At 36.3% G+C, this 20,866-nt stretch overlaps 1 protein-coding gene across 1 annotated transcript in view; it reads right to left on the reverse strand.

Moving 5' to 3' along the window:
- Unc13c (unc-13 homolog C (C. elegans)) overlaps nucleotides 1-20,866 on the reverse strand; it is a 276,186-nt gene that overhangs the window by 90,922 nt on the left and 164,398 nt on the right. Inside the window, exons 17-18 of the mRNA XM_013010022.1 lie at nucleotides 18,659-18,792; nucleotides 10,427-10,512 (exon numbers count right to left, since the gene is read on the reverse strand). Coding sequence (XP_012865476.1) covers nucleotides 10,427-10,512; nucleotides 18,659-18,792 — 220 coding nt within the window. The remainder of the gene's footprint in view (nucleotides 1-10,426; nucleotides 10,513-18,658; nucleotides 18,793-20,866) is intronic.

Raw genomic sequence — 20,866 nt, forward strand, 5'->3', positions numbered from 1 at the left:
GATTGGGAGATCTTCACTAGCCATACAATGGACAAAGGTCTCATATCTAAAATATACTTAGAACTCAAAAAATTAAATTCCCCAACAACAAATCCTCAAAGAAACATCTTCCCAATAAATAAGTGTGCTAAAGACTTCAAGAGAAACTTCTCTAAAGAGAAAGTAAGAATGGCCAATAGACATATGAAGAAATGCTCAACCTCTAGCCATAAAAGAAATGCAAATCAAAACAACATTGAGATTCCACTTCACCCCAGTTAGAATGGCTATAATCAAGAACTCTAATAACAACAGATGGCCAGAAGGGAACTCTATTGCATTGTTGGTGTGAGTATAAACTTGTTCAACCACTTTGGAAAGTAGTATGGAGGTTCCTCTATGACCCAGCAATCCCACTTTTGGGCATTTACCCAAATGATCACAAACAAGACCACACTAAAGCTACCAGCACAACTATATTTATTGCAGCATTATTTACCATAGCTAAGATATGGAACCAACGAAGATGTTCCTCAGTAGATAAATGGACCAAGAAAATGTGATATATAGATATATAGATATAGATATAATATATATAATGGAATTCTATGGCTCCATCAGAAAGAATGACATTGCCCCATTTGTTAGGAAATGGAAATACTTGGAGAAAATCATATTAAATGAAGTAAGCCAGGCCCAAAGAAACATAGGTACCATGGTTTTCCTTATTTGCAATAACTAGTATATTTCTGGGACAAGCAGAAAAACGCAGACGATATTAAGTGAAATGAACCCCAAGATAGGGACACAAGTGGTTTTTTCTTCCTTGCTATTGCTTCTAACATATTTATAAGGGATTTTTTTTGTTGCTTTGTATGTCCTTCCTCCACAGTATAACTCCTGTTTTCACTGTATTTGATGTTGGTATAATTTGTGGAGAGGAAGGGAAAAAACAAATGTTTAAATAGGGATACAGATTGACCCATTGCAAGAATGAGATATACAAGATGCTATGTTGAAAAACAAACTTTACAATTTAGGCGAGGGTAGGGTTGTGTGGGGTGTGTGTGTGTGGGGGGTGTTGTTGAGGAGGTGGGAGGGACGGGATGGTAGAGGAAAAACAAAGGAGGAGGCAACAATGCTAGATAAAAAATGTACTCATTGCCTTGCTCTTGTAACTATAACCCCTTTGTACAGTATTTTCACAATAAAAAACTTATTTAAAAAATTCTGCATAGAATTGGTTTTATGTGCTGTTTTTCTTGAATATGTAATTTAACAAAACCAAATATTAACCCTCAATCCAGTACTCTTATAGCAATATTTCTCCCTGAGTAGTGACTTAATAAATTAACTTCTCTCTCAAGGGCAGCAGGAGCCATAAAATGTTAATGACACTCCTTTGGATATTATCTTCTGTCTAGGTTTTTCTAAGGACAATCTGCAACATGGTTATAATAGCTGAGGTTATAATATTCCAAGGTTCCTTTGGGAAGACTTGATCACTAAGTAGGCAAGATCTATTCAAATTTACACAACAATGATTTCCACACTTGCACTAGCTATTTGAATATGTTACCAAAGGGCAGAACCTCTCAGTGGAATAGACAAATGAAAGACCTCCAACACCCATTTGGCTCATCTTACTTTGTGAAATTCCTGAGCTAGGATTTAGGATAGTGATTAAAATCATGGGTTCCCTCTTCCATGTAGTGGAGAGAAAATGTGATTTAAATTCTCATGCTAATAGTTTTATGTAACTGGTACACACTGAAACAACTCTTCTAAAAGCAACAGCAGAGGAAATATGATTTGACAAGTCACTTTACCTCTGTACATCTTAAATGTTATTAAAAAACCTTAATATTGATTTATATCATGAAACATTGGGAAGCTTAATAGCCTAATAAATAGGAGTAATTAGTACATTTTTAAAAATGTTTAAACTTGGATGAAACATAGCATTCAATATGAAAAGCAGACAAAGATTTGTAATAATAGAAAATGTAATATTTACATTTTACCATAACTCATCTAAAAAGTTTGGTAAGTGATACCAGTTTGTTCTAGCATCCAAGCATTAACAAAAATGCTTAAAACTAAAAATAATGTGAAAAATGAAAGACTAAATATAATCATCTTTATTACTCCAAGTTCAGTGGAATAAGACTTGATAATCATTACCACAAATGGGAAGAACCTAGCTCCTCAACAGGCTGACATCTGAAGATCACAGTTCAAAGCTAGCCTAGGTAGGAAAGTCTATAATATGCTTATCTCCAATTAACAAGCAAAATGCTGGAAGTGGAGCTGTGGCTCAAGTGGTAGAGTGCCAGCCTTGAGTGCAAAAGCTAAGGAAAACCACCCATACCCTAAGTTAAAACCCTGTCCTGGTTGAAGGAGGAGGAGGAAAAGGAAAGAAAGAAAAAGAAAGTAAAAAAGAGAAAAAGAGAGAGAGTGAGCTAAAGTTATTTTCCCTTGTTTTCAAAATGTAAATATTATATTTAAGACCTCTACTCAAATATGGCAATCATTTATTAGAGTCTGACTAAATATTTGCCATAGTATAATGTATGGTTTTCGATTTGGTTGGTTGTGGAGCTTGAACTCAGGGCCTGGACACTGTCCCTGAGCCTATTTGTGCTAGTGTTCCACCACTTGAACCACAGTGCCATTTCTGTTTTTTGAGTGATTAATTGGAGATAAGAGTCTCTTAGAGAATTTTCTGCCTGGGATTGGCTTCCAATTGTGATCCTCAGATCTCAGCCTCCTGAGTAGTTAGGATTACAGGCATGAGCCACCAGTGTCCAGCAGTTTTTTTTCCTCTCCTTTTAAAGCCATGAACTCAATTACAGAGCATATTCCACAAGTATTTAATAAGTGGATTCCCTTATACTGCTCGTAACAGTTAGCTTAGTCTAGATTTTTGCTGTTTAGTGGTTTTCTTTTCAGTTGGACCTAGAGAAGGTAGGTTAATTGCATACTTATTCACTATGTCTATCAAAGGAGTATGGGGTACTACCTGGGTCAAAAATGTTTTAATTACCTTCTTCCAAAATAGATAACAAGGTGAATTGGTAGTTAGCTAAAGGTTACAATAAGTAATGGTACTTCTGGATGTCTATTTTCCTTTGCTGTTATTTACAAGTCAAATACTCTAATCAGCATTTTTCTAGATTAATTACACATAGGGTTTTTCTTCTCAGTCTACTTTAGAATTAGAAAACACATAGTTTCAACTTAATTACAACTGGTTGGTAAAGCAGGATGGAGGAAAGAAAACTCCCAGGGAAGCAAACAGAAATATGTCAAAAAAAAAATCCTAGTTTAGGTTTATTGAATTAACACTGACATTTTTCCTTCAGGGTGAATAAAGAAGTGGAGGAACTGTTAAATAGGTAGCTAGGGATAACAGGATAACACAGTGGTGGGCAGCACATGGCCCAACATGGTGCTTCTTGTTCCCATAGTGCCTTGGGCTTCTGCTCAAATGCTTCTTTTTCCCATAATGCCCTGGGTGTCTGATCAACTAATGGAAAGAGCTAAGGTGACTAATGTACAAGCCATCAAGCAATCAAAGCCCAAAGGAAGGAGATATGGGAGGATTCCTTTGGATTCCTCTATGGAGCCTTTCCCTTGGGAGACTTATTTTCCTTTGGCTGCTTTCCTTTCACTTTCAAATAAGCTTTCTTGGTCTGCTTTGTATACTTTGCAGCCTTTTAATGCTTTCATGGGTAGCAAAAAAATAAACCTCACCTCTCCAGGGCATCAAAAGGGAGCAAGAAACACTAGAATTTCTGGAAAAAAATATGTTAAGGAGGAGGGGAAAGCAGAGGATCACAAGCTTCAATTCTAGTTTCCATTCCATTGACTTGCATGCCTATTTCCATAAGGCCACTTGTACTTCACCTATGTTCACAGTTTTTTTTTCTGCCTGTTTTTTTTATTATTTCTGTCCTTCCCATGTTTTAATTGTAATGCCTTTCCTTATCTTATTTATTTATTTGCCTGTCCTGGGGCTTGAACTCAAAGCATGAGCGCTGTCCTTGAACCTCTTTATGCCCAAGGCTAGACTCACTGTTGGATTTTTCTGAGTAGTTTAGTGGAAATAAGAGTCTCATGGACTTTTTTTGTGCCTGGGCTGGCTTCAAACCACAATCCTCAGATCTCAGCTTCCTGAGTAGCTAGGGTTACAGATGTGAGCCACCAGTACCCAGCTTCCATCCTTATTTTGAGATCAGATCTTTTGGAAGCCACAATAACCTAGACACCTCAAACATTTAAGTTTGGAAATGAAGATGAAGGAGAGAGTAAGCAAGGAGAGAGTAAGCAAAATACAGAAGAACAAATCAGAGCAAGCAAAGGAAGATGGGCCTGAAACTCATTTGTCTCCCTTGATTCTCATCAGCTTTATTCTCCCTGATCCCTGTTTTCCCACTAAATGACACAGGGGATATAATGGAATGTTATTCGATTTTTGGATTGTGGAGCCTGACAGCTAAATTTCATTAGCCAGCCCATGAAATCTGTTCAGTAGTTAAAATTTGACTTTATCTCAGAAAAGGAAAGTTTGACCAGATGTTCCAGGTGCTCTGCTGCTAATGTAAAATAGATTGTTTGTCATCAGAAAGCCTTTGGCTAAGGATTAAAGTTAAATTGCTTACCCATGAAAGGTGCTAGATGTGGAAGCGATAGCCCTATTTTGCCGTCACCCTATTATCAACATGCATCATTAGCTCAGAAACAATGTATTTTGACACAGAATTAACTGGAAAACCTATAGGAACTTTCATTTAGATTACAGGCAATGAGAAATCCTTGGTTCTAATCTGAATGAAAGTCACTCTGAATTACAGTTAATCTACACAGAGACATACATCCATATAGGTTTAGTACACTTTAGATTTTTATTCAACTATCATTTACCAAGTAACTACCACATACTAGGCCAGAGTTAAGGACTGAAACATAATCATGAACAAATCATAATCTTATTATCTCACTGTTAAGACCATAATCGTACTAAAAAGCAATAAAACATGTTAGTTTTCATGTAGATAAAGCATGATGAAGAGTTAAAGTAATGGAAAATATAATTGAGCAAAATTTCACACAACTCTTCAATTAAATCCACTTTGATAAAATCTGGCAAAGCTGGGAAGGTGGCTCAGTGGTAGAGTGCTTGCCTAGCATGCATGAAGCCCTGGGTTCAATTCCTCAGTACCACATAAACAGAAAAAGGCCTGAAGTGGCGCTGTGCCTTGTGTCCAAGCCCTGAGTCTAAGCTCGGACTGGCAAACAAACAAACAAACAAAAACATTGGTGGCTCATGCCTGTAATCCTAGCTACTCAGGAGGCTGAGATCTGGGGATTGAGGTTCAAAGCCAGCCTGGGCAGGAAAGTCCATGAGACTCTTATCTCCAACAAACCACCAGAAAACTGGAAGTGGCTCAAGTGGTAGAGTGCTTGACTTGAGCTCTTAGGGACAATGCCCAGGCCCCAAGTTCAAGCCCCACAACTGAAAAAAAAATCTGGCAAAGTTAATTATCTACCATTATAATACTTGACTTAGGCAGAAGTATGATACAAAGGACATATAGCAAGCTGGGGGTCAGAGGCTCACTTCTGTAATCCTAGCTGCTCAGGATGCTGAGGTCTGAGGATCATGGTTTAAAGCCATCCTGGGAAGAAAAGTCTGTGAGACTCATCTCCAATTAACCACAGCAAAAGCCAGTGCTGTGGCTCAAGTGGTAGAGTGCTAGCTTTGAGCTAGGGGACAGTGCCCAGACCCAGAGTTCAAGCCCCAGGACTGGCCAAGAAAAGAAAAAACTGATGAAGTGTTTGCAAATGCCCTGAGTTTTCTTTTATTAAAACTGATAAGGCCCTAAAAAAGGGTATAAACATTATATGAGAGGAAATATATCTCATTAGTTGAATTTTGACTCAAAACAAACACCAAAAAAGTAGTGATGCCTTGTAGTATGGATTGATTGCTATACAGTATTTTATGTTTATAATAGGAGATGAAACAAAACAATCAAGTTATCCATATATCTTTTTTTTTTCTTATTTTCCAGTCCTGGGGGTTGAAATGAGGGCCTCGATTCTGTTCCTAAGGTTTTGTGCTCAAAGCTGGTGCTCTGTCCAGCTCCACTTCTAGCCTTTTTTCTGGTGGCTAATTGGAGATAAGACTATCATAGACTTTCCTGTCTGGGCTGGCTTTGAACCACAATCTTCAGATCCTCATGAGTAGCAAGGATAATAGGCATGAACCTCCAACTCCCGGCTGGAAATTTTATATTCTTTTACAAGAGTTATTTATTTCTTCAGTTATGACTAGTTGGTAGTGTCTTCCTCTTCATGTTTCTCTCATTGGCTTTCATGCTGCCTTTTACTGTAATACTTCTTGACTTTGTCTATTCTTTTCCTACGTTCATTTACTTATGGAAACATTTCTCTTTAATTTTTTAATTTAAAATTTTTTTTGTCGCTCATGGGGCTTGAACTCTGGGCTTGGGCGTGGTCCCTGTGCTCTTCAGCTCAAGGCGAGCGCTCTACTGCTTGAGCCACAATACCACTTCCGGTTTTCTAGTGGTTTATTGGAGATAAGAGTCTCATGGACTTTCTTACCCAGGCTGGCTTTGAACCATGATCCTCAGATCTCAGCCTCCTGAGTAGCTAGGATTACAGGCATGAGCCACCAGCACCTGGCCAACATTTCTCTTTTATTTACACAAAGTTCTTTGAAAATTATTATATATCAATTTGCATCTTTAAGTTGTCTTCTTTCATTTTTTTCTTTCTTCTTTTGTTCTTAAATGTATCAGTTATTCCTTTTTAACTCTTAATTATAAGGGCCTCAATCCTTTTTCTCTTTTCATCATTATTGAGGCAAGACTTTTTTCCATTGGTGTGAAAATGTGGAAACTGAAGGTTGATATTTTAATGAGCGATCAAAAATCATTCATTAAATATTAAAAAAGTGAGTAAAAAAGTTGCGGACCCTGAGTTCAAATGTTGGCCTAAATCAAAGCAACATATATTTGTACCTTTGGAGAAAAGGCTATATAAATCATCAGTATAAAGTCTTGAGAGATTTTACAAAACCAACTCCAGTTCAATGTAAATGAGACATTCCATCCTCTACTCCTTTCCTCAAAAATAAAAAATCATGCTTTCTTTCAAATATGAACAAATTGGAATTTATCTGGATTAAACCAATAAGATCTAGCAAGTTCTACCTTCATGGTGATCAAATGAACGACTGCTTATTAAATGCTTAAGAAGATTAATGTCCAATAAAAAAAAGCAAAATAAATTGGCTCATAGAGATGAAGCCCTGTTTGGAACAGTGGTTGTGTTTTTTGAATTTATTCTCTTTGACACAGCAGATGAGTCCATGAAGTAAAGCAGAAAGCTATATCCCAAAGTTACCCGTGCATAATTGTAGCCAGCTCTGCTCTATTGACCTGACTGCCTCAGAGGCTGCTCTGGAGTCAGGCTCAGATGCTTTTAATGACAAGACGAATTATGCAGCCCAAATTATATAATAACAACACACAGTCTTTCTAGGTCAGTAGCTTGAAGCACTACTCTACACTCAATTAATTTTAACAACGTTCTATAAGGCAAATAGGCAGAGTAAGAGCACTACTACCAATGTGCAAAAGAGTGCCGGCAGAATGCTTCTTAGTATATGCCTTCTATTTTCTGAGATACTCTTAATCCTTATTTTTTTCCTCTGGTGATTATAATTAACCTAGCTTCTTTTAAAAAGATATGTTTCTGCAAAGGAAAAGGCTACAATGCTTGGTAAGAAATGTACTCATTATCTTGCCCATGTAATTGTAACCGCTCTGTACAGTATTTTCATAATAAAAAATAAAATAAATAAAAAATAAAAATAAAAAGATATGTTTCTGGAAGTCAACTATTGACTGAAATGGCAAAAGGAAAATAGAAAAGAGAGTGAGTAGATTTCCAGATGTTTTAAACTTTCTGCTAGGAGATAAAACCTTAAATGATTCCAGTAGAAGAACATTTGGGACATTGACATTTCTAGCTCCACTTGTGCAAGAACTGTAGTACATTAATATTATATATACTATATAATATATATGACATATTATGTACTATATATGACAATATAAGCAGTATATACTATGTTATTTATAATCTAGCAAGTATTATATAACTATACAGTATACTATAATATAAAGTATATACATGTTCTATAATACAGAACATATATTAATATAGTATTTTGGAGTTTACAAAGTATATTAATATATAATTTGATTCTCACACCAACCTGGGAACTATTACTATCATTTTGTAGGTTAGGAAACTAATGTTTGGAGATGGTTATACATTAATTACAAAACACTATACTGTTATAGTACAGTACTGTAGGTGATAAAGCATTTTGTACTGTATTCCTTAAATTCTGAAATCTTGTTTTTATTGTCTTAGAGTTTGTATTACTACCCATGCTCAGGTGAAGCATAGTTAAGTATTCTGATCTTATCTTCAAGGTTCTTTGTGTAAGGTTGTTGCATTTACAATATGACTCAAATAAACAAGGGCAGAGGGTGATAACATAAGATTTGGTGATTACAAGAATAACAAATATAACCCTGGAACAAAAAAGGGCTTCTCATATCAACTATGCTTTCCTGAAAATACGGGCAAGAACAATGATTGTATTAAATAATTCAAATAAGTAAATTCCATGTTAAATAGAGTATATTCTCAATAAGCCTATTTTTAAAAGTCAAGTAAATTAAAACTTGTACAACTAGGATAAGAAAAAGAATCATAAAGTATTAATTAACCCCTTCATTTTCATCTACTTTGTGTTAATAACCATATCAGCATTTTTGTTAATGGTACTAGAGTTGGAACTCAGGTACTGGCATTTTCTAGGCAAATACTCTATTACTGACTCATGCCTCCAGGCCTCTTATGAATATCAGCATTTTGAGTTATTTTCTGTAATGAGTACATAATTATGTAATCAATACACATCTGGTCAAAGTTAAAGATGTTTTGCTGACTGCATTTCCATTTTCATTGTTTCATTCATTAAAAAATTCTCAGTTTTATATTTCTTCATGTAAACATTAGACTTGTTTAAAATCACTACTTATTTTAACTTAATATAAAACAAAATACTCAGGTCATTTCTGTGTAGGCAAAGATAAGGACACTGGGCAGACACATGTGTGCTGGAAGTCAATACTTTCTCACCACAGTCCCCAAAGGAGTTACATTCCCATGAAATGTGATTGCAAGCCACCCTGTCCATCGTTCAAACCTTTGGCCCAATATGCACCTTTCACTTTAAAGATGAGGACAATGGAATTCAAGAATTAGATCTCAGGGCAAGATGGCAGATGACATGTTTTTTTTTTCCATGTGACTCAATGAATGACTAGAGTCAGGGTGAATAAAGCATACTTCAAGGATATAAAGAGAGGGAGTACATTGGGACTCAGGAAAGATAAGACAGGAGATACAAGAAGACTGTGCAAAGGGAAGTAGGAAGCAGGTCACAGTTCCAACGCTAGCTTCCTAGGACTCAACACATAGTTGCTAAAAAAGCACAAAGAATTTTTTTTAATTAGGTTGTGAATTCAAGCAGAGGAGCCTGGTTTACAGTTATCTCTCTTCCTTGAAACGCAGCAGAGGATGATTAAAGAGTATTTACAGAATTGTTTATATTTGTTCTTGCTTTTCCCTGTCAGAGTTGGACTTTCTTTTTTTCTTGTAAAAATAGTGTACAGAGGAGTTACAGTTACATCAGTAAGGTAACGAGTACATTTCCTATCGAGCATTGTTACCTCCTCCTTTTTTTTCCCTTACCATCCCTTCTATCCCTACCTCCCCAACTTCCTCCTGCCCCCCAAGTTGTAAAGTTCATTTTCTACACAGTGTCCTGTAAATCTCATTTTTACAATGGGTCATCCTGTATCCTTGTTTCAGCATTTTATTATTTCCCTTCCCCTCCCCAAATTAGAAAAATGTATATGAACTTTCTGAGAGTGGAGTTTCTGCTGGAAGATCCTTGGTGTAATCTTTGGCCATATCTTAACCTTCCTCTCCATCATATTCTACTTTGGTAAAGTGAACTTCCATAAAGATTTCCTTCATCAGTATACAAGTGAAATATACCTGACCAAGATGTACATATTTGTGTATGTGTGTGTGTATGTGTATTAATACACCTGTGACCAAGGCCTCTTAAATGAAACACATATGTACTTCTTTAGGACTTCTAAGTACTTGAAGAGCTTATCTTCTACCATTTGGAAATTTATATTAGGACAAAGCTAATTTCACTAATCCATGTTTTAATGTGTCCATTCCTTACATTGAAGACCAACAATATAAAATCACAATTGAAGCAAAGCATTGTATTCTAACAAGAAAGGACATGTCTACTTACCTTCTAAAGCATATTTCATATCTAGAGCAAAAAGAGTCCACATAATTTCAGCACTTATTTTTCCCATGTTTAGTTCTTGAGGAAACCTAAAACCAAACATAAATTATTAGTGTATCAAAAAGAGGAATATGGCTGAGAAAAATCTTTTGTTCTCTCCACTTTACACACACTGCACACACACACACACACACACACACACACACACATACACACACTCCATAATACTTATTATATAATGCTTGCATTCTTTTATTTATAAACTTTGTTTATGGATTTTCATAAAGAAAGAAGAATGCTACACATAAGAGCATTGATGCTGAAAACAACATTGGGTGATGGCAAAGTAGATTACTTGTACTGATGTACCATTGTAATGGTGGCCAGAGCTACTCATGGCTATCTTCTGATGATGAGCTTTAGTTTTACCCATACTCTATCTTCCTATATCTCGGCATCAGGTCAGATGAACCAAAATAATATACCACAAAACAAAGGAATCACACCTCACATGCACAAACACAAAATTCATACATCTTATGTACATTATGGGAGATCAAGTACTAGCTAAGGTAAATATGACCTCAATATGAAATCAATAAAAAAGACAATCACACATGCTAACAATATTCTAGTTTAACTTCTACAAAAAGAGAAGTGGCTTTCATCAATCTCTTACTGCCAGTGGCTTAATAATTTCAACCAACATTTTAAAACTTCAATATTTAAGTCTTATGTTTATCAATAGTTTACACTCAGAACTATTATAATCAAAAAGTAAAAGTAAACATAGTTGAATTCATTTGCAGCATTCAGTTTTATTTCACCGATGAAAATCTAAGATTAGGCAAACAATTTATTTTCATTTTTGCTTTGAATTTGCATACATTAATGACTTGAGGGCATTACATTGTGAAAATTCCATACATGCATTTAATAAGTTCACTGTTCCTTTCTACTTCCTCCCTTCCTCCTCTTTTCCTTTTCAAATAGTTTCCTGATGCTTTCTTCATACACCTTATTTTTTATTTTTACATACTTTTTTGTTGCAAAAATAGCATACACAGGGGTAACAGTAAGGTAATGAGTACATTTCCTATTGAGCATTGTTACCTCCTCCTTTGTTTTTCCCCTGCCATCTCTTTCCTCCCCACCTCCCCAACTTCTCCCTCCTTCCCCCCACCCCCCGCAAGTTGTAAAGTTCATTTTCAACATAGTGTCTTGTACATATCATTGTTGCAATGGGTCATTTACCTTATTTTGTGTGTGTGTGTGTGTGTGTGTGTGTGTGTGTGTGTGTGTGCGCGCGCGCGCGCGCGCGCCTGTTCTAGGTCTTGAACTCAGGGCCTGAGGGCTGTGCCTAAACTTTTGTGCTCAGGGCTAGTGCTCTAACACTTGAGCCACAGCTCCACTTCCAGAATTTTTGGTAGATAATTGAACATAAGAATCTCATGGAAAATAATAATAATAAAAAAAGAATCTCATGGACTTTCCAGCCTGGGTTGGCTTCAAACTGTGATCCTCAGACCCCAAGCTCTGGACTAGATATGATTACAAGTGTAAGCTACAACACCTATATACTTTGATTCATTGTACTTTGTCACTCAGTATCTTTACATTTTTACATTCTTGTCCCCTTTGCCTCTCTTCCTTTGTCCTCTTTTTCTGCTCCCTTCTCCTATTGCTTCACCACCATCAGCATCATCAATCATCATCTTAGCTCTAGTTTCCACAAATAAGCAATAACATGTGGTATTTGGCCTTTAGAATTTGACTCTCAATCTTTGCCTTCAAAGCTGTCTCAAGGGTAGGGCCATTTGCCCACATCTAATATACTTTTCTAAGAGAGATATCCATAGGCCATAAAAACATAAAGAACTTTGCAAGGATAAAATTAATAAAACCAGTTGGTGCTGTGGCTCAAGTGGTAAAGTGCTAGCCTTTAGCAATGGACATTGTTATATCTTGGTGAGGAATAGAAGGAATTAGAGTCAAACAGGCACATGTATGCATAGGTTTTACTCAAAATTGTAATATTGTAAAGCTAGATGGTTGCTGTATTTTAATATTAAACATTACCATAATCCACAGCATCTCTTTCTTTTTACTCTCTGATAGATTCTTCATTTGGCATGCCTCAGGGATTTGCCCATTTCTTCCCACTGTCACATCCCTATCCAAATTTTTTATTTTGGGTCAGTCGTGGGTCTTGAACTCTGGGCATAGGTGCTGTTCCTCAGCTCTTCAGCTCAAGGCTAGTGTTCTACCACTAGAGCCACAGAGTCACTTCCAGTTTTCCAGTCTCATGAACTTTCCTGCCCTGGCTGGCTTTGAACTGTGATCCTTAGATCTCAGCCTTTTGAGTAGCTTGGACTATAGGTGTGAGCCACCAGAGCCTGGCTGCTATCCAGATTTTTATTCTCACTTGCCTCAAGAATTATACTGCCCTGCTGGATTTTAGCTTTTCTTCCATATCTTCTTCTCTCAACACATTGCTTGTATTTACTTTTTATAACTACCTTAAAACTACCAATTGCTTCTGACATGTTAATTAGCTTATGAAAGATTCAGCTCTTCAGCCTACATATCCTATCCTGATCCAAGCTGTTGACCATCTAACTCTAAAATTGTCCATTCTCTTTCCACAACACTTAGCTTATCCATCCAGCCACCCAGATGACTTATGATTTCTTGATATGTCTAATGTTCCATATATTGGACCATTTTCCCCCTTTTCTTTGTTTTCTTCTTCAGTTTCAGTGTAATCACAGCTACTTTTCCCCTTTAAAACACAGCCTAGGTACTACCTCCCTCTAAAATCTAATTCCATCCAAGTACAGGTGGTTCATGGCCTATCACCCTAGCTACTCAGAGGCTGAGATCTGAGGACAAAGTTCAAAGTCAATACAGGCAGAAAATTCCAAAACTCTTTTTGTCTCTACTTAAGCAGCAAAAAGCTAGAAGATATGACATGACTCCAGTGGTAGATGGCCATAGATTGCCAGCCCTGAATAGAAAAAGCCAAGCAAGAATGTGAGGCTCTGAGTTCTAGCATGGGGGTGGGGAAAGGAAGGAGAAAGAGAAAGAGAGCAGGTATAGAGAAGGAGAGATAACTATTTAAATAGATGGAATTTTGAATAATGACACTAAAAGAGAGACTTTCAGATTTTCCTTTGATGCAGGCCATAAGATCCTCATGTGAGAGTTAGGAGTCCAAGAGATGCAGCATCCATTTCTCTGGGAGACAGGGACACCAAGGGGAATATGAGAGGGCAGACTGTACTGTTTTTCTAGCTCACCCACCATTCAGTTGCTCTCCTACACTTCTCCATGGCTGTTGACTCTTCACCAAATCTGGCACAAAGCCACCCAGGTTTAATCACCTCTTTATTTCCTTATGAATGCTCCTGTGTCACATACTCTGAATTAATTTCTCTGCTTTTCTCTTATCTTTTGTTGTAGGACCCTTGTTAAGTCCTCCAACTTAAAAGAAGTTCTTTGGAAACCTATTTTCCTTTCTCTGTACTTTTTCATCTACGGTTTCTTTACTATCAAAAAAAAATCCCCCATTCATTATGATTATACAATCATGTCTGTTTCCTGTCCTCATGGCTCAAGTAATTCTAGAAATCAGGCTATTATCTATGATATTTGTGTAATAGTTCCCCAAATAATTCTTTATTCCTTTCTGAGAAAAAGAACTCACTAATATGGATAAAATACAGCAGATAAATGGAGAAAATAAATCAGTGCTTGTGAGATGAGCCACCCCATTTTCCCCATGAGTTGGTTGGTTTCTTTAAGTACTAAGTAAGTACTGTTACATCCTAAGCTTCTAGTTTTTAAGAACCAATGAAGTCATTGCACTCCCATTCTCGTGGGTTTTGCACTGTGTCCAAATTGCTATCATAGATTTGTAAAATACATGGTGTCACTTAGTCGCCAGAATTTATACGCTTCATCTACACTGCTAAGTATCAAGACATGACTTAAAAGCAGGGCTGTCTTCTTTCAACATACTCCTCACTTGAATTTTTTGGCATTTTGTAGAGGGGCCAGCTACAAAGTATGTATCATCTACCCATTTGCTAGTTGGGCTTCCTTCCCACAATTTGACACCGATTTCCTCTGCATAATCCCCAGAAGTATCATCCTAGGACTAAACCTCTGTGCAATTCAAAAGATGGAGATTGGATTTCCCCTCTGCTACTGAACTAATTGACTCAGTAGAACAATTAGTTGTGTCTTTAAAACTCAATTACCCCTTCTGTCAAATGGGGATGATGATAATTGTGTAACTTGGGAGTTTTTCTAGGGCTGTGGTGAAGATTCAATGATATTTTACACATAAATATGTTACACTGTCATTAGCACATAGTGAGCACTCAGTTGATGGGTGCTGTTGGTGATTCTGCAATTCCAACTACAAACAGGATGTATTATTCAGATTCTATGGATTTCTAATGAAAAAATAACCCAGAATGGAAGTTTATATTGGTATTTGCTGGTTTTCCAGTCTCCAGACAAAACAACAACAACAAAAGATGTTAACAGCAATAAACTTGATTACAAAGGAAAATTTTTATGTGCTCAGAAGAGTGCACTGATCTCACACTTCAGAAATCCCAACAGATACACTAACAATTCATGTGCTAATTAGAAATAAATTCCAAACTGTGATAGACACAGGACTGAAAGAGGTTTTAACTTTCCAGAACTGTTTCTACAACCCCACCTCCTAGAAATTACTACATATGCTTAAAAGTCAACACAAATCTTCATAAATATGACACATTAGTTGTTCATTTTCCATTTATATATACATTGTATGTGTGTATATAAATATATTTAAGTATATAGGTATTTAAATAAATACTTATATATACATTTACATTTAAATATATTTAAGTTTAATAATTTAAGTTTAAATATACGTATATTTTAATCATTCCTACTATAATTTGACACTTTTTCTAATCTGGAATCATTGAATGTAAAGTTTATCTCTGAAGTGTGTGGTGGCACTCAGCTATTATTCTAACATTGGGTAGGCTGAAGCAAAGGGATCAGAGTTAGAGATTAAGGGCTGGAAGCATGGGTCAAATGGTTGAGAGCCAGCCTAGTAAGCTCAAGGCCTTGAGTTCAAACCCCAATACTGTCAAGAGTTTGAAGTCTGCCTGGGCAACATATAGAGACCCTAGCAATAAATAAATGATAGACAGACAGATAGATAGATGATAAAAATAAAGTCCACTTCTTCATTTTCAATTCAGTCAAAGCCTTAATCTATAATTTAGAAATACAAGGTTTAATGAAACAACAGATCTATGCTACCATTATGAGGCTGTTTTCTATTTTTAATTTGCAACAATTAATACAAAGCATAAATGTTTTAAACTTCAAGTCCTATGAGACACAACAGTTTAATAAACCTATTTATTATCTTGCAAATCTCTTAGTGAAATAAGGAAAACACAATCCACCACTGTCAAATTTGATCCTTCCAATTCATTACTCGTAACATAGAAAATTAGAATCCATTAAGTGTGAGGCATCATTTTGATATGCAAAGTAAGTCTTGAAAGAAAAGTAGGCTCATTATTACAAATGAATAAGCAATGGTTATGTGTCACGGCATGCCACAGCAGCAACTGAAACTTGATTCTTATAGCTAGAGTTCAAAACATGTTCAATTTTTCTGTGTCCTCAAATTAAAAAAAATCCTGTTAGTAGTTCTGCATTTCATCATGAATGCTATTTTCCATATTTAAGATTGCTTTTTGCTTTATCTTTGATGACTATTTATGTATTCCTCATATTGAAAATTATTAAAGTGGTTCAGAGAAGTATAAGGAGGTTCATTTGATGGGAAGAGGAAATTAAATGAAAATTGAGGATATACATATGAGATCAGAAATGCACTTAGATCCTATAGAATTATTAAATGTGACTGTATTTTGTCATGCCCTATAGCTCACTCACAGAGAAAAATGATCATTTTTGCGATTCTCAATGGCTTAAAAAGCAATTTTTCAAAGCAGTGAATTCTAAGATAAATTTCTTTCATCCTTTTCTCCTAAGGGTGCCAGTGGCTACACACTGTTTAACATTTTTGTTATAACACATTTCAGACTTTTTGTCTATTGGTTTTTACCTAACTTCAACATCCTCCACTTAGCATTTGGGAATCATTGTGGTGCAAGTTATCATAACCTAGTTTCAGATTTATTAGCAATGTTGGCCTGAAGATCAATGCTCCTCAGTATGTTGAGAAATACAGTTCATTAACTATACGTATGAGTATCTGGTTTGCCAAGCTGGTACTTTGCCTTTATTTCCAGTATGTGCAACATTAAAGTAGAGTTGCGTTTAGAAAATCACCTAGGAATACATCTGTATTTTATATAGGAGAAAACAGAGACCTAAGGAAACTAGCTAATCTGCCCAAGGTCTCATAGCTAATGCCATTTTGGAGAAAATGGTAGTTTTAAAGACTCTTCTAGAGCAGCCATGAATCTAGTCCTTTTACTTTATTTAAAATAACATAAATTACATAAATTGCATAAATTACAGGTGGTAACTTGCAAAAGTGGACTTGCCCTTTTAAATAGCACATTAACTTTGTAACTGAGCACTGGTGGTTCACACCTGTAATCTTAGCTACACAAGAGGGTAAGATTTGATGGCTGTAGTTCGGGCAGAAATGTCTGTGAAACTCTTATCTTTAATTAATGAGCAAAAAGCCAGAAGTGAAGGTGTAGTCCAAATGGTAGAATGAGCCCTGAGTGAAAAAAAGCCAGGCAAGAGTATAAGGCCCTCAAGGGCCTTGTTCAAACCCTATTACTGGCACCCCCCAATACATTAACTTTAATATATCCAATATTCAAAACATGGGGATTTTTTTGGCCAAATCTATAAAGGTGATTGAAATAGGGAAATAATTAGTAAAGTTATCCTTCTTTGTGGATGACATGATCTTGTACTTAAAGAACCCTATAGATTCCTCACCCAAGCTGCTCAAGTTGATTTGAAACAATGGCAAAGTAGCAGGTTATAAAATCAACCCATGAAAGTCAGTAGCTTTCCTGTATGTCAACCATGAGAAGAGTGATGCTGAAATCAGGCAGTAACTCCATTTGTAGAATAGCTTCAAAAAATAAAATACTTAGGAATGAAGTTAACCAAAGATATAAAGGACCTCTACTGTGAAAAATTTAAAACTCTGAAAAAAGAAATTGAAGCAGACCTAAGGAAGGCAAAACATTCCATGTTCATAGTCGGGAAGAATTAACTTCGTAAAAATGGTCATGGTAATTCTGCCCAGAGAAATATACAAATTCAATGCAATATCCATCAAAATCCCAACAACTTTCTTCAAAGAAATAGAGACATTAATTTAAAATATTCATCTGGAATAATAAAAGATCCAGAATAGCAAAAGCAATTCTAAACAGGAAGAACATTCCTGGAGGAATATCAGTACCAAACTTCAAGCTCTATTACAAAGCCATAGTAATAAAAACAGCTTGGTACTGGCACAAAAATAGGTCTGAGGACTAATGGAATAGAAGACCCAGAAATAAGCCCACAAACATATAGCCACCTAATATATGATAAGGGAGCCAAAAACACAGGTTGGAAGAAAGACAGCTTCCTCAACAAATTGTGCTGGCAAAAGGCTATCTACATGCAGAAAACTGAAGCCCATTGTGGCTTTTTAATAATATAGAATGGAATATTTTTAATACTGGCATTTTGACCTGTTTTGTTTGTTTGGAAGAGTATATTTTTATTTTTGAAACAATGGGAGAACTGTAAAAGGAAAAAGAAGAAAGATGAAACTTTTCATATTAAATAGAAGATGAGATCTTGGCCAACATTTGTCTCCATGTTCAAATAATTATATTCTATGTGGTTCCAACTGAAAATCCTCAGTGCTCTGAACTGATATTTACTGATATAAGCAGAAAAATAATGCTATCTGTGGCTTAATTTGGTAAAAAGTTTATCCTTGCAATTATAGTCTGTGCTTAGAACGTGTATTGTTAACATGTATTGTTAGTATTATTATTGGTCAATTGTGGGGCTTGAACTCAAGGCCTGCATGCTGACCTTGAGCTCAAGGCTAGTGCTCTACCACTTTGAGCCACAGCTTCACTTGCCATATTTTTTTGCAACTTTTGTTAAATAAACTAGAACGATTTTCCAAAGACTTTTCAAAAAGAGTATACTTACTGATTCAAGACAGGTGTATAGGCAGTTTTATCTTCATCAATGATGGTGATCATCAGTGTTATCAGCTGTGGCCAAAAATCCAAATTCTTGGTGGTTGGTCCTTGATCTTCCCGAGGGACATCCTGTTTCTTACTCTGCTCACGAGGAAGGTGACATGCAAGAGAAAGAAGGTTACATGGGATGACTTAGTTATTTGTCACTGTCAAGTAGGAGGATCAGAGAAAAACAACTGTGGTAAGAACTGTTAAATAGCAGTCAGAAAGCTACTAAAGTCAGATTTCCTTTCTTCAACGAATGGCATCCCATAGGGTAAACTCTGGCGAGCCTTGAATTTCTAATCATTCTTTGCTTTTGGCTTTACTTCCATCATTCTTTATTTGGTCCTGGAATCCAAGTTTCTTCTTCTGTATACCACAATGCACAATCTTGGGAATTATTGTGGAAATTATCCACCTTATCTGGTATTTTTGTATTGTAGATATATAAAGAGATATGTGTGTCTGTGCATGTGTGTATAATCTATTGCACCTAATATTTTGCTCCAAGTCACAATAGTAATAAATGCATAGAATGCAACAGCTGTCTGCTTACAAACATCATCACTGTAAAATTCTGCATTATCCACCTGCTGTATGAACTGTCTGCAAGTCCTCCATCCTGCCCACAAGTTTATGTGGTAAACTGAAATTTTGTAAGTCTTCAATTTATTACACTGTCTAAATTCTTTAACTTTCACCTCTGGAAAGCAGAATGTGGCTTGATATGATCCAAACCCATTTTGAGGTTAACAAGGTACAATAATAATCTTGAATGTCTTACACATAACTCCTGTACACAACATATACAATTCTTTCCATGGGTGGGAAGGTGGCTCAGTAGTAGAGTGCTTGCCTTGCATGCATGAGGCCCTGGGTTCAATTCCTCAGCACCACATAAGCAAAAAGAAAAAAGCCGGAAGTGGCGCTGTGGCTCAAGTTGTAGAGCACAGTGCCCAGGCCCAGAGTTCAGGCCCCACAACCGGACCAAAAAAAAAAGTATATAAGTAAATAAGAATATATGTATATATTAATATATATGTATATATACTTAGTTATATAAGTAGAAAGCATATGACTTCTATGACTATTTTTGCTAAAGCATTAAAAAAATTTTTTATTGTGAAAACACCGTACAGAGGGGTTACAATTACATGGGCAAGATAACGAGTACATTTCTTATCAAACATTGTTGCCTCCTCCTTTGTTTCCCCTTCCCAGCCCTTCCCAAACCCCCCTTTCCCCCCTTACCCGATCCTCCCCACCCCCACCAAAGTTGTAAAGTTCATTTTTGACATAACCATTTGTACATCTCATTGTTGCAATGGGTTCACCTGTATCCCTATTTAAACAATTTGTTTTTCCCTTCCCCTCCACAAATTATACTAACATCAAATACAGTGAAATCAGGGATTATACTGTGGGGGAGGGACATACAAAGCAACAAAGAAATCATCTGATAAATATGTTAGAAACCATTACATGAAAGAAAAAAAACATTTGAATACTTATCTTGGGGTTCATTTCTTCACTAGCCATACAACGGACAAGGGTCTCATATCTAAAATGTACCTGGAACTAAAAAAATTAAATCTCCCAACAACAAATCCTCAAAGAAACATCTTCCCAATAAATAAGTGGGCTAAAGATGTAAAGAGAAACTTCTCTGAAGAGGAAAGAGGATGGACAATAGACACATGAAGAAATGCTCAACCTCTCTAGCCATGAAAGAAATGCAAATCAAAACAACATTGAGATACCACCTCACCCCAGTTAGAATGGCTATATCATGAACTCTAATAACAACAGATGCTGGAGGGGATGTGGACAGAAGGGAACCTTACAACATTGTTGGTGTGAGTGTAAACTTGTTCAACCACTTTGGAAAGCAGTATGGAGGTTCCTCAAAAGACTCCACATAGAGTTCCCCTATAACCCAGCAATCCCACTTTTGGGCATTTACCCAAAGGGTCACAAACAAGACCACTAGTAGCTAAAGCTACCAGCACAACTATATTTATTGCAGCCTTATTTACCATAGCTAAGATATGGAACCAACCCAGATGCCCCTCAGTAAATGAATGGATCAAGAAAATGTGGTATATATACACAATGGAATTCTATGCCTCCATCAGAAAGAATGACATTGCCCCATTTGTTAGGAAATGGAAAG

This window comes from Dipodomys ordii, unplaced genomic scaffold (genome assembly GCF_000151885.1).
Source record: "Dipodomys ordii isolate 6190 unplaced genomic scaffold, Dord_2.0 Scaffold11, whole genome shotgun sequence".
Lineage (NCBI taxonomy): Eukaryota > Metazoa > Chordata > Mammalia > Rodentia > Heteromyidae > Dipodomys > Dipodomys ordii.